General features: G+C 51.9%; 1 protein-coding gene across 1 annotated transcript in view; it reads left to right on the top strand.

Annotated features, from left to right (window-relative positions):
• ASB13 (ankyrin repeat and SOCS box containing 13) overlaps positions 1–20,677 on the top strand; it is a 33,288-nt gene extending 12,611 nt beyond the window's left edge. Inside the window, exon 6 of the mRNA XM_073328889.2 lies at positions 20,305–20,677. Within this exon, the coding sequence (XP_073184990.1) occupies positions 20,305–20,402 (98 nt within the window). The 3' untranslated portion in view covers positions 20,403–20,677. The remainder of the gene's footprint in view (positions 1–20,304) is intronic.
• Positions 20,678–20,966: the final 289 nt, after the last annotated feature.

Genomic DNA, 20,966 nt, shown 5'->3' with positions numbered 1-20,966 from the left:
CCTCCTTCTCCACCCCTGCTCCTCCCCTTCCCCCCCCAGCGCCCCCTGCACGCCACTGAACAGCTGATCACCGGCAGGCAGGAGGTGCTGGGGGGAGGGGGGGTAGGTGGCTGCCAGTGGGTGCTGAGCACCCATTAATTTTTTCCATGGGTGCTCCAGCCCCGGAGCACCCACGGAGTCGGCACCTATGCCAGAGACAGGGATGTACCGATGAGCTCTGACTAGGCTTTTAAGATTTTTCACTCTGAGGTTGCCTCTTGTTTCAGCTACTCCTTTAGATGTTTGCCCTGGCACAGGGTCTGGTCCCCTGCCATATAGCTGCATATTGTCAATGTTGATTTCCTCTGTTCTTTACAAACTGTCACAGCGTCCTTTTGATATTTAATCCTTCTGGATGAGGTTAGATTAGAAGCAGAGCAAAAGTCTTAGTCTCCCTTAACATGTGCGATTTCATTGACCTGAAATCTGAAGGCAGCTGGCCACTTTAGTGAGTACCGCATTAGCAGGGTCTAGTCTTCTTGATGCATGTCTGGTAAGTGTTAGCACATTGAGATGAGAATAAAACCCATCCTCTTAATGATCCTGGGCTCGTGGAACCCTCTAAGGGTGTCTAACATGGCATAAAACTAGATCAGTTTTCAGAGTTGCAGCCGTGTTAGTCTGTATCCACAAGAAGAACAGTACTCCTGTTCTTTTAACTAGACCAGTGGTTCTCAAACGCTGTCACATGGTGGACTGCTACTTAAAATCTTATAGCTTACTCCTCCCCCCCAGCCATCAATCTTAATCTTACACTTTCCCTGTTGCAACTGCAGTGCTATGCTACATGGGGAAAATAGTATGAGGGCAGTATTAGGAAGATGAGATGAAAATATTTTCAATTTAAAGGTGACCTGCAAATGATTTTTTAAACATTGGCTTCATGCCCCCCCTCCCCCTACACACACTTTTCTTTTTTCTGCTGCATGGTATATAAAGAAAACCTGAAGGGTTTTTCATAGCTATATAAAATTCTGCTTGGATTTTTACATGGGAAATATCAAGTTTGCCGGGTTTTGCTGGAGAAGCTCTGGGAGGTCTTAGAGATGTGTAGTGTGGGCTCTTTTGCCTTAACTGGAGGGACAAGGCAGTTGAATCTTTAACAAAAGCTTCCTGTATCCAAAATGTGAATTAGTCATTGGAATCGGACAGGTGTCCAGAACGCTAAACGAGAACCAAACTGCTTTCATCAGTCTGGCTCAGAATCCCTCCCCATCTCAGCAGCTCAGTCTTCACTATCTTGTCCCATTTCACTAGGTCTCCAGTCACCACAGGGTCTTCCAGCTCCGACAGGATCTGAGTTTCCGATATAAAAAAATCAAGCAGAAACAAACAAATCCCTTTCATGTCATCTTTATTTTCCCCTTTGCAGATCACCTCCAGTGTGAGCGCCTCTGTTTGGTTATGTCTCTCTTCCATTTTATCTGCGCTGTTCATTTCCTCTCCCTGGGCTTCTGGGAATTTATCCTCGGCCTCTCTCATCCCATGTGATCATAGTTGAATGTATGCCAAAAAGGAGCCAATAAAGACTTATCAGTAGACCCAAGCTCCTTTGCAGAAACCCAGCTGGGCACAGGGCACCAAAGGAGATCTGGCAGGGATTCCCAAGCGTGCACAAAACACACTTCTTAGGGGAAGACGGGACTGCTGCTTGTTCCAGCCGTGCATGCTGCAGCACTGTGATGCAAAGCAGCTCCCTGGACTGTCTGGAAGTGCTTTGAGAACCAGGGAGCTAGGAGACAATCTGTAGTTGTTGACCTGTTTGTAATGGGGCTGAGTCAGGCAAGATGGGCTCAGGGCGATAACCGGTGATGACCTAGCTGTTTGAGATAGCATTGACCTGAAGAGGAAGGTGATTGTACTCAGGAATTGCTGGGCGAGATTCTCTGGCCTGGGGTATGCAGAGGTCAGACTAGAGATGGTCATAATAATGGTTCCTTCTGGCCTTGGAATCTATAAATCTACCTCCAGTTAGCAAGTGGCAGTAGGGCAAGCTAATTGACCCAATCCCAGGTAAACAAGAAGTTGCAGAGGATGTCTTTTTATTCCCCCCGCTCAAGATGGCCCTAAAACAAGGGGAAGTGGACTCAGTATTCCATCGTCTGTCACAGTCCGGTCCCTTCGCTAACTATCCGCTAGCAAGAGCACGCTTGTCAGCTGTCTAAGCAGAGGCAGCACCAGGCGTAAAGAACAAGATAGAGACTACCCGACAGGTGTCTGAGCTGGTCACCCTGAGCTTGGAAGCTCTCGCTCAGTGCCTGATACCTAGCCTGGCTGCCTGCATGTGATGGCAGCCTGCGATAATAGTACCTAGCTCTTTATATAGGACTTTTCAGCAGTAGGTCTCAAAGTGCTTTAGCATTATCCCCATTTTACAGATGGGGAAACTGAGGCACAGAGGGGTTAAGGGACTTGCCCGACATCACCCAGCAGCCTAGTGGCAGTGCCAGGAACACAACCCAAGTCTTCTGCATATTCTACTTGCTCTTCTGCATGTTCTACCCATTTCAACAATGGGTGAAGTGACTCCTGATTTGTAAAGAGCTTTAGGGCAAAAGACGCAACCTAAATCTCCAATATTAAGTCTTTTCCGAGTCTCCTGGGCTGGGTCTGTTTAGGTTACACCCGTAGCTTTGTCTTCATGCAGGGTTTGATCATTTACCTTCCTTTGCTTTTGTTTGTGATTAGGAATGTGTAATCAAAGCGCACATCCAGTGCAAATAAAATCAACCCCCCCCCCCCACACACACACCAGCTCGTGCTCCATATGTTCCTTTCAACCCGTGCCAGGGAAGGAAGAGATGAATCTGCAAATGCAGCTTGGCTTTCCACTTCTCCTCCTCCCTACTTCCATGCCCCCCTCCACTCCACACTGCCTTGCAGAGCCGTCTTCGCAGGGAGAGGCCTGAAGAAAACCCCTCCAATCCAGCCACAGCTTGCGGTTTGGGGAAAGTCCAGCTCCAGATGTGGCTCGGCTCTGTCTCGTCTCTTTTACAGTTAGCACCGCTCGAGAATCCTCAGGATTGTGTTGCTGGCTGCTGCCAGCAGAGTGCATTTGCGTTGGCTTGCAGGGCAGGCATTTGATCACAGCAGCTTCATTCTAACTATGTCAAGTTGATCCAATGAAAACAAGGTGTTGCTAGAATTTTGTGCCTGTAAAAACCTTGCAGGACTGAGGGATTAACTGTTTGTAGCCCAGCCCTGTTGTTTTTCCAGCCTTGCGGGCTTGCATGGGAAGGAGACTCAATCCCTGAATCTCATTGCTAGTTGTATTAAGACACGGAGAGCTTGGGTGGGAGAGGAGGTGTCAAATACAAACAAGAATAATTGACACCTTAGAATTCAGATTGCTGTGTACAGCCAGCTTCAACCAGCATGTCCCCTTGCAGGCTTTGGGTGAGCATTGGATCTTAAAATCTGCCCTTGCCTAGAAGTGCAAGATAAAGATGGAGGAGCCTTTCTGAGGGAGGGACAGTTACTCATGGGAGCATGATGGGGGATGGTGTTGGGCGAGGGGGGGTGGGGAAGGTGTTGGGCGGGGGGGGGGAACCGAAGGAACAGCCTCGTGGCTAGGGAAGTGTGGTTTGCACGTTCCTTCTCTATGGTAGCGAGCCAAGGTGTGTGTGGGGTGTAATATCTTCTATTGAACCAATTTCTGTGGGTGAGAGAGAGACGCATTCGAGCCACACGCAGCTCTTCTTCAGGTCTCTGCTGTAGTGAATAGGGCCCTTAAATAAGCCTGAAGGGACGCAGCAGTGCTAACCACTGCAGGACCAGGTGGCTGCCGGAGGACAGGGAGAATGTGATTGGAGCATACTTTGCTCTTAGACCCACAGGAACCATGGGGGCTTGGCCCGCTGCCCCAAACCTGCTGCAGAGGCGTATGAGCACCCGCCCTGCTGGAACACACTGCTCAGCGTTCAGCGAGGGGGGTGTGTATTGACAGAGACAAGCCAGGGCCCGATCAAAGCCAGCTGGCGTCAATGGGAGTGTTGCTGGCACTTGCAGTGGGCTTTGGAAAACCTCCGTGACGCGTACAGCGGGGGGGACCCATGGCAGAATGGAACCTTCCCCTCTCGCGGGCTGCTTCGGTAACCCTCAGCGTCTCAAAGCATGAATGGACTCGGCCCTTGCGACCCCCCTGGGAAGCATTCTCCCCATTTTAGCTGGGGAGCTGAGGCACAATGAGACTAAGGCTCAGCTCCTCAGAGGCATTTCGGCTCCTGCCTCAGTGTCAGTGAGAGCTAGGTGCCTGGGTACCTTTGAGGCGCAGGGCCCACGTGACTCGTCCAAGGTCACAGAGTGGCTGAGGCAGGAATCGAACTCGAGCCCCAGTCTAGTGGCCCGCCCGCTAGGCCACCCTTCCTGCCTCCCAGCCCTCTAGGATGCTGAGCCTACCCGGGGCTCGGTATTCTGGGGATCGAGGGTGCTCGTCATGTTGCAGAATTGAACTCACAGCCTTTTACATGTGGGTTTCACCGTAGCCTGAATTGTCTTGGAACAAGGCGGGACGCCTCCCGCGATCCCCTGACGCCTCCCCCCATCCCCGCCCCTGTCGGTGGAGTTTGGCCGTCTCTCCCCCAAGGGGCTGGGGTGTAGGCTCCGCTCTCCCACCGGTATTTGTGGCACATACTCCCAGGGGAAACACGCGACCCTGTCCCGTCTGTCCGGTGCCTCCTCGAGGGCCTGGTTCTGGAGCTTACACCAAATGTCCCCGTCAGACAGGCTCCGAAGCAGTAACGAGTCTGCCCCACAGCCAGACCTACTGGGCAAAGATGATTCCCAGCGGGTGCCGGGCTTGGATCAGACGTGTGCAGGCCCTTATGTTCTTAACCCTTTGCATGCCCCTGCAGTAACCAAGGCAGCATAATGCTCCCACTACAAGGCTGCCTTTCCCCTGGCAGAGCTTGCTCGGCTCTGCAGCGCTGCTTCCTTTCCCCGGCCTCTCCTCCTTCCCCCCCCGCCTCTTTTCGCCTCCTCGCCCCCGGCCCCCCCAGATGGTCTGAGAGCTCCTTGCTGCACAGGGCAGGAACATTGCCAAGACTCCCCTCGTTGCCCCTCCTCCCACCAGCCTGTCCAAAACTCTCCCACCCCCCGCTTCCCAAATTTCCTGTGCCCCTGCTCTGGGCCTCACGGGCCTCTTGCTCAGTAGGCCCCTGCCAGGCACACAAGCAATGAGTGTTTGCTGGGTCTGTGGCAGCACCTCCTCGGTGGGATTTGGGGCGGGGGGGTTGTAACTTCCAGCCCAGCAGTTTGCCGATGGCCGCGGTCTCTCTGGCAGGGGGTCTCTGTGTAGCCCTCAGCCTGGGTTCAGTAAGTTGTGTGTGGCACATCTCAGGCTCTGCGTTATTATTTTGTTGCCTTGGTCCGTGGGGAATCTCCCGTCCCTCACTGCCCCATGTCACCGAGTGATAATCAAACAGAATCAACACACGTTAACAAATGCTAGCTCTCTGGACCGACTCAGCAGCCATTTCCAAAGCCTCGGCTAATTGGTTCCAGGGCTCCGTCTGTCCTGTGGATTGGCCCCTTGGCTCAAGGAGCTTTTATTTTTCCGGCGCTCGCCCTTAACTCAATCCAGCTGTCAAAGCTTTTCTTTCTGAGTGTGTCCTGACGTTTGCTGCTTCACCCCCTTAAACCAGTCTTCCGGTAAAAGAAATGTAGCTGTACCCTTACTGGGCTGGGTTATACACCTCATATGAGTTGCTGGGAGCTGCTTGATAGCAGTGATGCATGCTCCTGAAATGTCCTGGCTGTTCATAGGTGAGCAATTTGTGCAGTACCCCATAGCACTCTTCCAACTTGTCTTTAAAGCTTCCCTTCTGTTTGAGGTGCTCATTAATAGCACAGTGTACACAGAGTGGCCACTGCGACTGAAACATGTTCGTACAACTCTGGCACTGTATCCTGCAGGAGAGGAAATCTTCACCTTTGCCACTGGCTTGCTGGGTTATTTTACTGCTCTGTGCCTCAGTTTCCCCAGCTGAGGAAGGATGTTATGATGCCTTGTTACTGCAGTGGCATCCCATTGGGGATAATTCTGAATTTCTTTGTAAAGTGCTTTGAGATCTATGGAGAAAAGCACTGCGTAAGAGCTAGGTATTATCATGCAGAGTCAAGAAAGCTGGAGAATGGAGACAGACAGTATCTAGCCAACATGAGGGTGGGACACCTGGGTGTACTGGGCCTCTCCCTCGGCAGGTTAAAACCAGAAACACTTCCACGGATGCTTTTAACTGTTTGCGCTTTGCACCTGATTTGTTTCAATCAAATATACAAAATAAAGAAGAAAAAAGGCCACCTGACCTGGACAAACTTTCCTAGCTCCAGGCTGAGCAATCTCCGTTGAAGGAAGCTTTTCAAGTTGTCGAGATAGGTATGTAATAAAACATCCTCTGATGTCAGGGCCGAAGAAGAAGGTGTGGTGTGTTTTTCTGTAGAAAAGAAGTGAATTCATGATCTGCACGTTCAGGCAATGCGTGCACGGAGAGACATACGTTAGTCTGGGCAAACAGCCGGAGGAAAATGTGTAACAATGCTACTCCCAGCTGGCTAGGCTTGGAGCTTTCAATGTATCTCGCTGTAACAGAGCGGGGTCTAAACTAAACTCCCGAACTCAAACGCTCCCCAAAACTTCGGGGAAGTTTGGACACAGTTGCCTAGGAGCAACCTCTGCTCACAACGAATGGGGCTTGACTACATGGGAGTCCCATTGAGGTCGATGCATGAGAGTCAGTTTTTCTCAGTATGAGGTGAGATGGTTGACTATGACCCTGAGGTTGGACCAGGCTGTATTAAATAGACATCTGGAAAGGTGGTTTTTAAGAGCCGCTGCCAGGTTTTGTAGACATCACAGTGGAAAAAACGTGTGGTTCTCAAAGGCCCCGGTGTCCTGTTTCCTAGACCCTTGCGGGTGCTTTATTATCGGAACAAAGAGACAGTCTGCAGCCCGTGGCACGAGGTTACGAGGGACCACTCCCCTAAGTGCTGCGCATTGTACAGCTGCCGGCCCTCTTAGTGCCAAGGCCACCCCTTGAGCAAAGCAGAGACAGACACAGCTCCTGAAACAAGAGATTTGGGGGCTTGGGCTCTGCGGTTTTAACTCTTAGCAGAAAAGCCTGTGTGTGTGTGTGTGTGTGTGTGTATGGATGAGTGTGTACATGTCTCCTCACCCCACGAGGGGGTCGTTGCCCAGCCCCGCCCCCCAGGACTCCTGCCCCATCCAACCCGCCGTGTTCCTTGATGCCCCTCCCCCCCCAGGACCCCTGTCCCATCCACCCCATCCCCTGACTGCCCCCAGAACCGGGCAGGAGGGTCTCATGGGCCACCGTAGTGGGTGCCCAGCCCACCCCTAAGAACCAGAGGGACCTGCTGGGGGGGGGGAGGTGGGGAGTCCCGGCGGTCCTTACCTGGGGCAGCTCCCAGGAAGCATCCGGCAGGTCCCTCTGGCTCCTAGGGGCGGGGGAGCATAGCTAGGGGGAGGGGGAGCGGCTGCTGCCCCCACTGATCCCATCAAAAGTGGCGTCTTAGGTGCCGACTCCGTGGGTGCTCTGGGGCTGGAGCACCCAAGGGGAAAATTTGGTGGGTGCAGAGCACCCACCGGCAGCTCCCCGCCCACGCCCAGCCCCAGCTCACATCACCTCCGCTCCGCCACCGCCTCCTCCCCTGAACGTGCTGCCCCGCCCTGCTTCTCCGCGCCCCCCCCCCCCCCGGCTCCCCATGAATCAGCTGTTCGGCCGGAAGCTGGGGTGGGCTGAGAAGCAGGTGGTGGCTTCGTGCTCAGGCCGAGGGTGGCGGAGGTGAGCTGGGGCGGGGAGCGGTTCCTCTGCGCTCCCCCCCCCAGGTTACCTGCTGTGGCGCGGACGGCCCTCCTCGTGCCCCCCACCCCTTGCCCCAGCTCCCCTCCGCCTCCCTGGGCCTGAGCGGGAAGCTGCAGCCTGCGTCTCAGCCCGCCCCAGCTTCCCGTGCGAACAGCTGATTCGCGGGAAGCCTGCGGGGTGGAGAAGCAGGGCGGGGCGGCGCGTTCAGGGGAGGAGGCGGAGCGGAGGTGGGCTGGGGGTGGGGCGGGGAGTTGCTGATGGGTGCTCTGCATCCACCAGATTTTCCCCTTGGGTGATCCAGGGCTGGAGCACCCGTGGAGTCGGCGCCTAAGGCACCCCTTTTGGCCGGTTAAATTTAGACGCCCTTTTAGGACCGGTTCTCCCCCACGGAACAACCGATTCCAAAAGGGCTTCTAAATTTAAGAACCGGTTCTAGCGAAGCGGTGCGAACCGGCTCCAGCTCGCCACTGTGTGTATGTGTGTGTGCATGCATGAGTGTGGATGAGTGTGTGCATGCAGGTGTGTGTGTGCATGAGTGTGCATAGGAATGTGTGTGCGGGTATGTGTGTGCGCAGATTAGTGTATGCATAGGTGTGTGGGTGAGCGTGCATGCACATGTGTGTGTGTGCGTGCATGAGTGTGTGCATGCGTGTGCATGTGTGTGGATGAGTGTGTGCATGCAGGTGTGTGTGTGCATGAGTGTGCATAGGAATGTGTGCGCATGCATGAGTGTGTGCATGCATGTGCGTGTGTGTGGATGAGTGTGTGCGTGCAGCTGGGTGTGTGCATGAGTGTGCATAGGAATGTGTGCACGGGTGTGTGTGTGTGCATATGAGTGAGTGAGTGTGTGTATGTGTACGAGTGTATGCATGTGTGTCTGTGAGTGCCTGCGTGTATATGCGTGCGTGTGTGTGTGTGTGTTGGGGGATCAGGAGGAAAATTCAGCCTAGGCTGGCTGGTCCCTTTCACCAGCCCCCTGCAGCTCTTCCTCCTCTCTCTCTCCCCTCAGTCTCCCACTTCCTAAGTCGTCCTCCCCTTACAGGCAGGGTTTGGCCCCTGCCCTACAATCCTGCCCCCACTCACTCCTGCCCCACACCCCTCTGGAACAGCCTCCCTTCCACCCCCATTTCCCACCCTGAAGGGGGGTCGTCCATGGAGCTCCCCCATTGCACCGTAGAGGCCGGTGAGGCTGCTGCTGCCTAGCTGTAGGGAGCACTGGGCCCTCGAGGGGGCTCTGCCATGTTCAGTTGAGCATTGAGCTGCCTGCACAGTGGATGGGCCAGCAGCTGCTTGTGGGCTGCACGGAAACTGCCAGCCACTCTGCCCAGTTCCCTGTCCGACATGCAGCTTTGGTGTCTGTGTCCCCAAATCACAGCTGCCAAGGTAGTGCTGGGTGTGCTGCCAATGCTGGTACCACCCCAGAGCTGGCTGCATTTGGGTAGTGGGTGAGTGAGCTCTGTGTACAGTCTGAGGAGCACTTGGGGATCCGCTGGTACCACCCCAGAGCTGGCTGCATTTGGGTAGTGGGTGAGTGAGCTCTGTGTACAGTCTGAGGAGCACTTGGGGATCCTCTTGGCCAAAAAGCCCTCTCTAAATTGGTCACCTCAGCATGTTCGCTAAAAGAGCCTCTGGCTGCCTTCTATATCCGGCCCCCATCAAGGCAGTAGTTGAACCAGTGCAACAGTGAGACTGGAGCGCCTCTGCGACTTGGAAAGATTCTCTGTCTAGGTATACCGGTCTATGGTCCCATGCCTAGTGTCTGAGCACCTCCGGCAGGAACTGTCAACATTTCCTGTCAAAACTGGCTCTTGACAGAAAATGGGGTTTTGCCATTTCTTTGCATGGAGTGTCTACTTTTCACAGAAAGTTTTGATTTTTCATCCAGAAAACCAAATGCCTGAAAAATGAAGTATAGCAATTGGGTTAGTCTGCCATGGTGCCTCATGGGAGCTCTTGTGTGGATTCCTCATGTCCCCATTCTCCACTACGGGCCAGGCACCCCAGCTGGACTACATCTCCTATGATGCACCATGGCCAAGGACTCTAGTGATGCAACGGCCTCCACTCAACAAGTGAGCAAACTGAGGTGCACCATGGGAAAAGCAGTCCAGCCAACCTCCTAGGTTTTAAGGCAAAGCTTGATAAATTTATGAATGGGATTGTATGACAGTGGTTAAAGAACATAAGAATGGCCAGACTGGGTCAGACCAAAGGTCCATCTAGCCCAGTGTCCTGTCTTCCAACAATGGCCAGTGCCAGGTGCCCCAGAGGGAATGAACAGAACAGGTAATCATCAAGTGATCCATTCCCTGTCGCTCATTCCCAGCTTCTGGCAAACAGAGGCCAGGGACACCATCCCTGCCCATCCTGGCTAATAGACATTGATGGGCCCATCCTCCAATAATTTATCTAGTTCTTTTTTGAACCCTGTGATAGTCTTGGCCTTCACAACATCCTCTGGCAAAGAGTTCCACAGGTGGACTGTGCATTGTGTGAAGAAATACTTCCTTTTGTTTGTTTTAAACCTGCTGGCTATTAATTTCATTGGGTGACCCCTAGTTCTTGTGTTATGGTTCAGGGTTCAGGAGCCCTGGGGGTCGCTTCTGATTCAGAATCATAGTAATGTCAGGCTGGAAGGGACCTTGAGAAGTCATCAAGTCCAGCCCCCTGCACTGCGGCAGATCCAAATAAACCTAGCCACCCCTGACAGGTGCTTGTCCAGCCTGTTCGTAAAAACCTCCAACGTTGGGGATTCCACAACCTCCCTTGGAAGCCTGTTCCAGAGCGTAACTACCCTTAGAGTTAGGAAGTTTTTCCAAATATCGAACCTAAATCATCCGTGCTGCAGATTAAGCCCATTACAGCTTGCCCTTATGTCTTATTTTCCTAAAACCTCATGCTTCAGGGCTTCAACCAGGCACCTGTAGAAGTCAGGAAAGGAACTTTCTCCTCACAATGTGGTCTGGCTTTTGTGAGGAGAAAATTTTCTCCTTGTAGTGTATTCGGACTTTTATTTTTCTTCTTCTGAACCAACAGAGATGGAGAGGAGACACTGGACATGGTGGGCCGGTGCTCTGAGGAGGCACCAAGCATTCTCTTTCTCAGGTGTCTGGCTGATGGGTCCCTCTCATGTGCTCACAATCTAACTGATCATCGTATTCAGGGTCAGGAAGGAATTTTCCCCTGGGTCAGATTGGCTGGGACCTTGGGGACGTTTTCACCTTCCTATGCGAGTCACTTGTTTATTTCATTTAATCAGTTCCCTGCCATTGCAGGGCCCTCTGGCATGTGCACCTTGGTGCTGCCTGTTCTCTGCCTTTGGCACAGACTATCTCTGTCCTTTGAGGCAAGGGCGGAAGAAGCTCACTTGAATTGCAAGGGTGGGGCAGCGGTATGCCCCTCGAGCCCCAGCATTCCCACGGCGCATTCCACACCCGACGGTGCGTTCCTCAGCCCTGCGCCCCCTGTTCATTGCTGCCACTGAGGGTGACGGGCTGTGTGGGTGAAACCATGATCAGTGCAGCCCTGTGAACTTGTGAAAGGCCGGGGTGTGGCGGGACTGAAAGAGCAACGTTTGCTGCTTCTGGTTTATTAAAAAACATGTGAGATAGCAAAGAAGCAGCTGTTTCCTCTTCATGTCTCTGCATGGGGAGCAGGGGGCATCAGGGCAGCGAGGCAGGAGGGGAGACGGGGGGTCAGGGATAGGAGGGGATGGGGCGGGTGATCGGCCTGGGGAGTGGAGGTGTTGGGGTGTCAGGGATAGGAGGGGGAGGGCTGGATGCTCTGCATGGGGAGTTGGGGGAGGTCAGGGTGTCAGGGATAGGAGGCAGAGGGGGTGGGTGCTTTGCCTGGGGAGTGGGGGAGTTGGGATGGGGGATCTCAGCGGTTCATGTCTCTCTCGCTGAGGCTCCTGGTCCCAGCCTGATTTCCCCACACCCCAGTTCCTGCCTGCTCCCGGGTCAAGAATGGCCACTCTAGCCCTTCCATGTCCTATTGTCACCCAAGAACCAAATATCGGGGTGGAAACATGGATCAATTCCCACACTATTTCCCTTATGGGGATGCCGTGCCCCATCCCCTGTCCCAGTCCTGCTGCCCCTGCTCCGAGGGCTGTAATACCTTGGTCCAATCAGGCTTGTCTGAGCTCTGCATTAGTCCCATTTCAAACAGTCCTACATTAAGGTGAACAAGGACCTTTCAGTGTGCACCAGCATGGTCCATGTAGGCCAGTGAGCATGTGACGCCCTCATGCATGCTAGAATTGACCCCCGCTAGTGCGGCCTAATGCACAGTGTAGACAAGCCCTAATTCTGGTTGTTGGGATGGGTGAGCAGGTGCTGCGTGGCGGTGGTGGCCTGTGAGATATAGGAGGTCAGATTAGCTGATCTAATGGTCCCTTCTGGCCTTTGACTCCAGGGAACCCAGCCTGTCCTGGAGAACGAGCCCATGACGTGCCCACTCTACTGCTCCCATGCGGTACCACCTCAGCATTTCTGAATCAAAATATTTCAGGGTTTGATTTTTGGGGTGGGGGGGGGGTTGAAAAGTCAAAATTTTCTATTGCTTCAACCTCCAGCAGCCCTGAGGAGGCCAAATGCAGCTGCCTCCAACTTTTTAACAAAACAAACATAAGCGCAGCATTCATGTCCATTGCAGATTTTTTTTCTCCCCGCAGAATAATAGATTCTGCTGGGAAGGTGCTACAATTACACCTTTTGCCCACCAGGGGCTGCTCTGGCACCAGAAGAGTGGGCAGCTGGCTCACCACTGAAGCAGCCAGCCATGGACAGGGAGGGGGGGTACTTTGGCCTTGTCCCCCCACATCTATAAAGGTTCTGGGGCCCTTGATCGGAGGGCCAATGTCCTTGATAGTGGAGGATGTTATAAGGGAGGCAAGTTCTGCAGCGTAGCTTTCTCTTCCTACCAGCAACACCTCTGCTTTGCTGGGGTTCACCTTTAAGCGCCTTCTATTCAGCCACGTGCTGATCTCAGCCGAGCACTGGGCAAGCTGGGAAACTAAACTTTGTACAGGGTTTTCTTGGGTTGGAAAAATTCTTCACAGTTTTTGAATTTTCAGAGGAACAGCCGTGTTAGTCTGTATTCGCAAAAAGAAAAGGAGTACTTGTGGCACCTTAGAGACTAACCAATTTATTTGAGCATGAGCTTTCGTGAGCTACAGCTCACTTCATCAGATGTTTACCGTGGAAACTGCAGCAGACTTTATATACACACAGAAATCATGAAACAATACCTCCTCCCACCCCACTGTCCTGCTGGTAATAGCTTATCTAAAGTGATCAACAGGTGGGCCATTTCCAGCACAAATCCAGGTTTTCTCACCCTCCACCCCCCCACACAAATTCACTCTCCTGCTGGTGCTAGCCCATCCAAAGTGACAACTCTTTACATAATCAAGTCGGGCTATTTCCTGCATAGATCAAGGTTTTCTCACATCCCCCCCACCCCCATACACACACAAACTCACTCTCCTGCTGGTAATAGCTCATCTAAACTGACCATTCTCCAGGTTTAAATCCAAGTTAAACCAGAACATCTGGGGGGGGGGGTAGGAAAAAACAAGAGGAAACAGGCTACCTTGCATAATGACTTAGCCACTCCCAGTCTCTATTTAAGCCTAAATTAATAGTATCCAATTTGCAAATGAATTCCAATTCAGCAGTTTCTCGCTGGAGTCTGGATTTGAAGTTTTTTTGTTTTAAGATAGCGACCTTCATGTCTGTGATTGCGTGACCAGAGAGATTGAAGTGTTCTCCGACTGGTTTATGAATGTTATAATTCTTGACATCTGATTTGTGTCCATTTATTCTTTTACGTAGAGACTGTCCAGTTTGACCAATGTACATGGCAGAGGGGCATTGCTGGCACATGATGGCATAGATCACATTGGTGGATGTGCAGGTGAACGAGCCTCTGATAGTGTGGCTGATGTTATTAGGCCCTGTCATGGTGTCCCCTGAATAGATATGTGGGCACAATTGGCAACGGGGACACCATCACAGGGCCTAATAACATCAGCCACACTATCAGAGGCTCGTTCACCTGCACATCCACCAATGTGATCTATGCCATCATGTGCCAGCAATGCCCCTCTGCCATGTACATTGGTCAAACTGGACAGTCTCTACGTAAAAGAATAAATGGACACAAATCAGATGTCAAGAATTATAACATTCATAAACCAGTCGGAGAACACTTCAATCTCTCTGGTCACGCAATCACAGACATGAAGGTCGCTATCTTAAAACAAAAAAACTTCAAATCCAGACTCCAGCGAGAAACTGCTGAATTGGAATTCATTTGCAAATTGGATACTATTAATTTAGGCTTAAATAGAGACTGGGAGTGGCTAAGTCATTATGCAAGGTAGCCTGTTTCCTCTTGTTTTTTCCTACCCCCCCCCCCCAGATGTTCTGGTTTAACTTGGATTTAAACCTGGAGAATGGTCAGTTTAGATGAGCTATTACCAGCAGGAGAGTGAGTTTGTGTGTGTATGGGGGTGGGGGGGATGTGAGAAAACCTTGATCTATGCAGGAAATAGCCCGACTTGATTATGTAAAGAGTTGTCACTTTGGATGGGCTAGCACCAGCAGGAGAGTGAATTTGTGTGGGGGGGTGGAGGGTGAGAAAACCTGGATTTGTGCTGGAAATGGCCCACCTGTTGATCACTTTAGATAAGCTATTACCAGCAGGACAGTGGGGTGGGAGGAGGTATTGTTTCATGATTTCTGTGTGTATATAAAGTCTGCTGCAGTTTCCACGGTAAACATCTGATGAAGTGAGCTGTAGCTCACGAAAGCTCATGCTCAAATAAATTGGTTAGTCTCTAAGGTGCCACAAGTACTCCTTTTCTTTTTAGTTTTTGAATTGTGTCTGCTCCAAGGTAACTTGCTGCGTGCTTCATAATAAAGCAAGAGCCACCATAATGATATGGAGACTGGCCCGGAAATTTTACACAGTTTGTTTATTTCCTAAGTGGATGATTTAACATACCTAAGATGCTAAGATTTAGCATACCTAAGAAGTGTTCCTTCCACTCCATAACAAAACAAAAGGCAGGCACAGTGCAGGGTCATTTCAGTCAACTTTTATAGCTAATGTTAGGCAGAATTCAAGGAGCGGTTTTGATGATCATAAGTTAAAGAAATGCACCACAAAAATCTTTAGCTAACAGTTGCTGCAATGACTAGTAAATAGAACCATTATATACATCGCCTCTGGTATTAACAGGACTACAATAATTTACAACAGTTGAGGGTCTGGCCCAATATATACAAGAACAACAATTCAAAAAACCCCTAAGCATGACAAAGACAAGGACTGCCCATGTAAGATAGCTTGTGTAATTGTTCCCGTCCAGTTATATTTTCCAGTAATGACAATACCCACGTGCAAATTTACCTTACAAACTGGAAAGAAGATGCAGGTTAGCAAGGTGGGTAATTAACCAGTGGAACAATTTACCAAGGGCTCTGGTGGATTTGCATCACTTAAAGATTTTAACTCAAGTCTTTCTAACAGATGCACACTGAGTCTAATTCAACCACAAGTTGTAGAGCTTGATGCAGAAATCACTGGGTAAAAATCTATGGCCTGTTACACAGGAGGTCAGACTAGATGATCACAACAGTCCCTTCTGGGCTTAGACTCTATGAATCTTACATGTTCTGACAGAAACCCTGATTTGTAACGTACGCTGATCACAACCTTATCTTGAACGCTCTTTGGGCCACCATCACGAAGGAATTAAGCCTGGATGTGACTTTCTCCTGAGAAATTCCAGATCAGAGAGCCCAAAGCCGAGAGCGTTAGCCAGGGGCCACGTGAGCTCCATAGTGGCGGCATGGGCAGCGGGTATAATAGGCATAGAATCATAGAATCATAGAATATCAGGGTTGGAAGGGACCCCTGAAGGTCATCTAGTCCAACCCCCTGCTCGAAGCAGGACCAATTCCCAGTTAAATCATCCCAGCCAGGGCTTTGTCAAGCCTGACCTTAAAAACATCTAAGGAAGGAGATTCTACCACCTCCCTAGGTAACGCATTCCAGTGTTTCACCACCCTCATAGTGAAAAAGTTTTCCTAATATCCAATCTAAACCTCCCCCACTGCAACTTGAGACCATTACTCCTCGTTCTGTCATCTGCTACCATTGAGAACAGTCTAGAGCCATCCTCTTTGGAACCCCCTTTCAGGTAGTTGAAAGCAGCTATCAAATCCCCCCTCATTCTTCTCTTCTGCAGGCTAAACAATCCCAGCTCCCTCAGCCTCTCCTCATAAGTCATGTGTTCTAGACCCCTAATCATTTTTGTTGCCCTTCGCTGGACTCTCTCCAATTTATCCACATCCTTCTTGTAGTGTGGGGCCCAAAACTGGACACAGTACTCCAGATGAGGCCTCACCAATGTCGAATAGAGGGGAACGATCACGTCCCTCGATCTGCTCGCTATGCCCCTACTTATACATCCCAAAATGCCATTGGCCTTCTTGGCAACAAGGGCACACTGCTGACTCATATCCAGCTTCTCGTCCACTGTCACCCCTAGGTCCTTTTCCGCAGAACTGCTGCCTAGCCATTCGGTCCCTAGTCTGTAGCGGTGCATTGGATTCTTCCGTCCTAAGTGCAGGACCCTGCACTTATCCTTATTGAACCTCATCAGATTTCTTTTGGCCCAATCCTCCAATTTGTCTAGGTCCTTCTGTATCCTATCCCTCCCCTCCACTCCTATCCCTCTACCACTCCTCCCAGTTTAGTATCATCCGCAAATTTGCTGAGAGTTCAATCCACACCATCCTCCAGATCATTTATGAAGATATTGAACAAAATCGGCCCCAGGACCGACCCTTGGGGCACTCCACTTGATACCGGCTGCCAACTAGACATGGAGCCATTGATCACTACCCGTTGAGCCCGACAATCTAGCCAGCTTTCTACCCACCTTATAGTGCATTCATCCAGCCCATACTTCCTTAACTTGCTGACAAGAATACTGTGGGAGACCGTGTCAAAAGCTTTGCTAAAGTCAAGAAACAATACATCCACTGCTTTCCCTTCATCCACAGAACCAAAAATCTCATCATAAAAGGCGATTAGATTAGTCAGGCATGACCTTCCCTTGGTGAATCCATGCTGGCTGGTCCTGATCACTTTCCTCTCATGCAAGTGCTTCAGGATTGATTCTTTGAGGACCTGCTCCATGATTTTTCCAGGGACTGAGGTGAGGCTGTCTGGCCTGTAGTTCCCAGGATCCTCCTTCTTTCCTTTTTTAAAGATTGGCACTACATTAGCCTTTTTCCAGTCATCCGGGACTTCCCCGGTTCGCCACGAGTTTTCAAAGATAATGGCCAATGGCTCTGCAATCACAGCCGCCAATTCCTTCAGCACTCTCGGATGCAACTTGTCCGGCCCCATGGACTTGTGCATGTCCAGCTTTTCTAAATAGTCCCTAACCACCTCTATCTCCACAGAGGGCTGGCCACCTCTTCCCCATTTTGTGATGCCCAGTGCAGCAGTCTGGGAGCTGACCTTGTTAGTGAAAACAGAGGCAAAAAAAGCATTGAGACGTTGCCTCCCCTAGCACAGCAGTCCCTGCCGCCCGACACCAGGGACATGGTGCCTCCCCGCCTCTTCCCCTCCCTGCTCTGATCCTTCCCCGAGGCTCCCACGGGTTGCTGCTGCTGCCTGGAGTCTTCCTCCCCTCCTCTCCTCTCCTCTCCGCTCCTCCACCCCATCCCCTTCCCCCCTCGGAGGTCTCTGCAGCTGCTGACAGTGTCTTTCCTCACCTCCCTCCCCGCAGGGCGCGGGGTGGTGTGCCTGTGAGAATGCGAGTGGGGAGTCACTGGCAGACAGGGGGAGTGAGGAGGCGAGTGGAGGGGATCCCTGAGTAACTTTACACAGTGAAAAAGCCTTCCAGAGACCTAGTAGCAGAGAGCCCTGACACTGTTAAAGAGCCACTAAAGTGGTAATGAAGCCATGTACTGTACCAGGCATTTGCCAACACCCAGAAGGCCTTTGGCCACATTCAGCTGGCTTTTATAGTGTAGGAAAATGTGTTATTGGGGCTAAACACAGGTTCCAAATGACCCGTCAGGTATTCTCTGTAACCAGCAGAAGTAACTGCGGACCTGGCTCAAGGAAGAGCTGACATAGCCAGGGAGTTTATTTCTTGATCTAGTTGTTTTATTCAAACCCCAGTTTAAGTAAACGAGTCTGGCAGGGAATTCTGTGTAAGGAAGGTGATTAAATGCAGAATGCAGGCTGTCACTGACAAGGACAGATTAGGAGAGATTAGGAGTCAGGTTGGCGCAGGTAGCCTGGGGTTTCGTCTCCCTCTGCACAGCAAACACCGCACTCCCTATCTGGCAGTCGAGCTATACCTGTTGGGGGATGTTATTAGTACTTTAAGGTGAAAAGGGGAGAGCGTGTCACGGGGGCGGGGGGGCAGCAGCAGGGTGAGGACCCAAGCGGCAAGCCAGCTGCACAGCAGGTGGGGGTGGGGGTCTCGTGGCAGGCGGGGACAGGGCCCGGTGCGGGGGTGAGGAGGCAAGCGGCAGGGGGGCGAGCGGCAGGCGGGCGAGGGAGGAGGTGATCGTCGGGGGATCTCGGGGGGGGGTGTGTGTGTGAAGAGGTGAGTGGCGAGTCAGCGGCGGGTGGGGGCCTGGGGCAGAGCAGGGGTGGAGTGTGGGCGGGGGCTGTGGGTGGAAGAGGCACGACAAGGAACTCGCCTCCCCCAGGGGAAGTTTCACCCTCGGGGGGGTGGCCATTTGGTTTTTTCCCACAGTTCCGCTGGCGAGCGCCAAAGGCCTCTGTTGGGCTCCCGCAGGCAGAGTGGGAAATGCCAGCCGACAAAAAGGAAAACGCGGATTTTAGCAGGCCGCAGATGCTGGCCCGGCTGGAGAGAATGGACTGGGCGCTAGGTGCCTCAGCCGCGCCCCTTCCCAGCCCAACTCCTTGTGCGTTGGGGCGCGAGGGGGCGTTCTTCAGACTCACCTACCACTTTCCACGCAGGGGACCACACCTAGCGCTGACCTTCCCTGCGCCCGCAGGGAGCCTCTCCTCACACCCGTGCTGGCGCTCAGCACCCTTGCCAGGCCCAGGGGGAGAGAGTAACTAGTGCAAGGAGGATTGCTCACGCCGGAGTAGGATTTAAGGATAGCCGGTGTGCCACCACTAAGGGTCTGGGACGCGATTGTACTTGGGGCAGCTTGGTCCCTCCCGCTGCTGTGGCTACACTTCTGTTTTCCAATCCGGTCTCCTCGAGCTGGAAATTACACCTTCCAGCTCCAGCGTAGACATCCCCTAAGCACCACGGGCCGGGTCTCCTCAGCCTGGGAGATAGAGAGCCAGAGAGAACCAGAGGGTCCGTCCATGTCTGGCGGCCCCGGTAAAGAATCGCCTTTATGTTCATCACACCAGAATCCGTCTCTGCTGCGAGACACACAGCAATGTTTAGCTGACTGCAAAGGAGAAGTTTGCTGCTTCCTGCTAACCAGGAGCTGTACAAGTTAGGCTGGCTCTGTGGTGATATGCCCTTCATTGCATGACCTTAGTCTTCTTGGTCCTGAGGCAATTGTGGGGGTGTCTTCATGGCAGAGTTAGCTCAGGCTTTTACCTAGGCGTTTTTCCAGCCCTCCACCTTCCAGCCACATCCACAACGCACTCACCAGAGTTGAGTGGTGCTGTCAACCTGGGCTAGCTGGCCCAGTGGGGATAGAGGCTGGAGCTTAGGTGCTGCTTGCTTGGACTGGTAATCCACCCCTTTGGATGCAGGCTAAATCACTACAGTGCTGGGAGGCCTGCAATGCCTTCCCACCATCCCCCTGGGTGCCCAGAAGGACACACAAGTTCTCCCACTGGGAAAGAATCACAGAGCAGCGCGGCTCACTGTGGCACAAAGGACTATGGGATGTGCCCCCAGAAGCCGTAGCAACACACACAGGTGAGTGCAGCCCTAGAGGGGACCCAGGAACCCTGGTAGGGCTTTGCAGTGTGGCTGCTGCTACCCAGACTAGGCTAACCTGTGTGCTAATGGCTGGGGCTAATTTTAGTGAAGACATACCCATGGAGGAAGACACAGGTGCTGCCCTGAGAGAGCTTCCAGACAATATAGCTCAGATGCAGATCCCTTCTCTGCCCAAAGCGTTGAAATGTTGCCTCAGAGCTGACCTAAGGTAATGTAGCATGACTAGGGTCAGAACCCAGCACCTTTAGCTCCACAGTGCGGACTAGGAGTAACTCCATTAGCAGGCAGCAGTAGTAGGCTGTTGTACTCTAGTGGACCTGCTTCTAGTGAGGGAGACAAGACACATACGGTGAATTATCTAAACAATGAAAAGCAGGGGACAGCTTTTGCTTTTAAGTATAAATGACATCCTTGAAAATTCCTTCAGAGGAGGGTCCTTAAAAATTATTCTCCTTCATCAAACAGGTGCTGCCACATTCAAGTCGATCGACGGATGCTTTTCAGTAGAGAGACCTAAGAATGGGCCATATGCTTATGTACCTACACGGGGAACTTCAATCTAGCCGATAAAGATATAACCAGATCTAGCAGTTGGAAGCTGAAGCCAGAAAGATTCAGACCGGAAATAAGACTGGAAATAAGTGATGATAGTTAACCATTGGAACCATTTATCAAGGATCATGATGGATTCTCATCACTGGCCAGTTTAAAATCAAGACTGGATTTAAAAAAAAAAAAAGGTATCCCCTATTTCAGAAGGAATTATTGTGGTGCAGTTCTCTGGCCTGTGCTATACAGGAGGTCAGACTAGGTGATCACAGTGATCCCTTCTGGCTGTAGAATTTATGAATCTAAGAATAAAAAGATCCTTTCCAAACCTACTGAAACAGGGAAGCCGTTAAAAAGGATGAAGGATTGTGGCCACTAGGGGGCAGAGGTGCACCAAGCTGCCTGCAAGGCTGAGCCTCAAGCCCTGGCAGATCCGGTAGGGTGGCTGACTCAGGTCTGAGTTGGTTTGGCAGATTAGCTCAGGCAGGCTTGTTTCCAGTAGCCGGGCCTCACTCCCCCAGCCCTGTCCCAGGCCTTGCCCATACTGAGCTGGTTATTGGGACAGGCAACCGCGGAAT

Source organism: Lepidochelys kempii, chromosome 1, assembly GCF_965140285.1.
Source record: "Lepidochelys kempii isolate rLepKem1 chromosome 1, rLepKem1.hap1, whole genome shotgun sequence".
Classification (NCBI taxonomy): domain Eukaryota; kingdom Metazoa; phylum Chordata; order Testudines; family Cheloniidae; genus Lepidochelys; species Lepidochelys kempii.
This window is presented reverse-complemented; position numbering and strand designations above follow the sequence as displayed.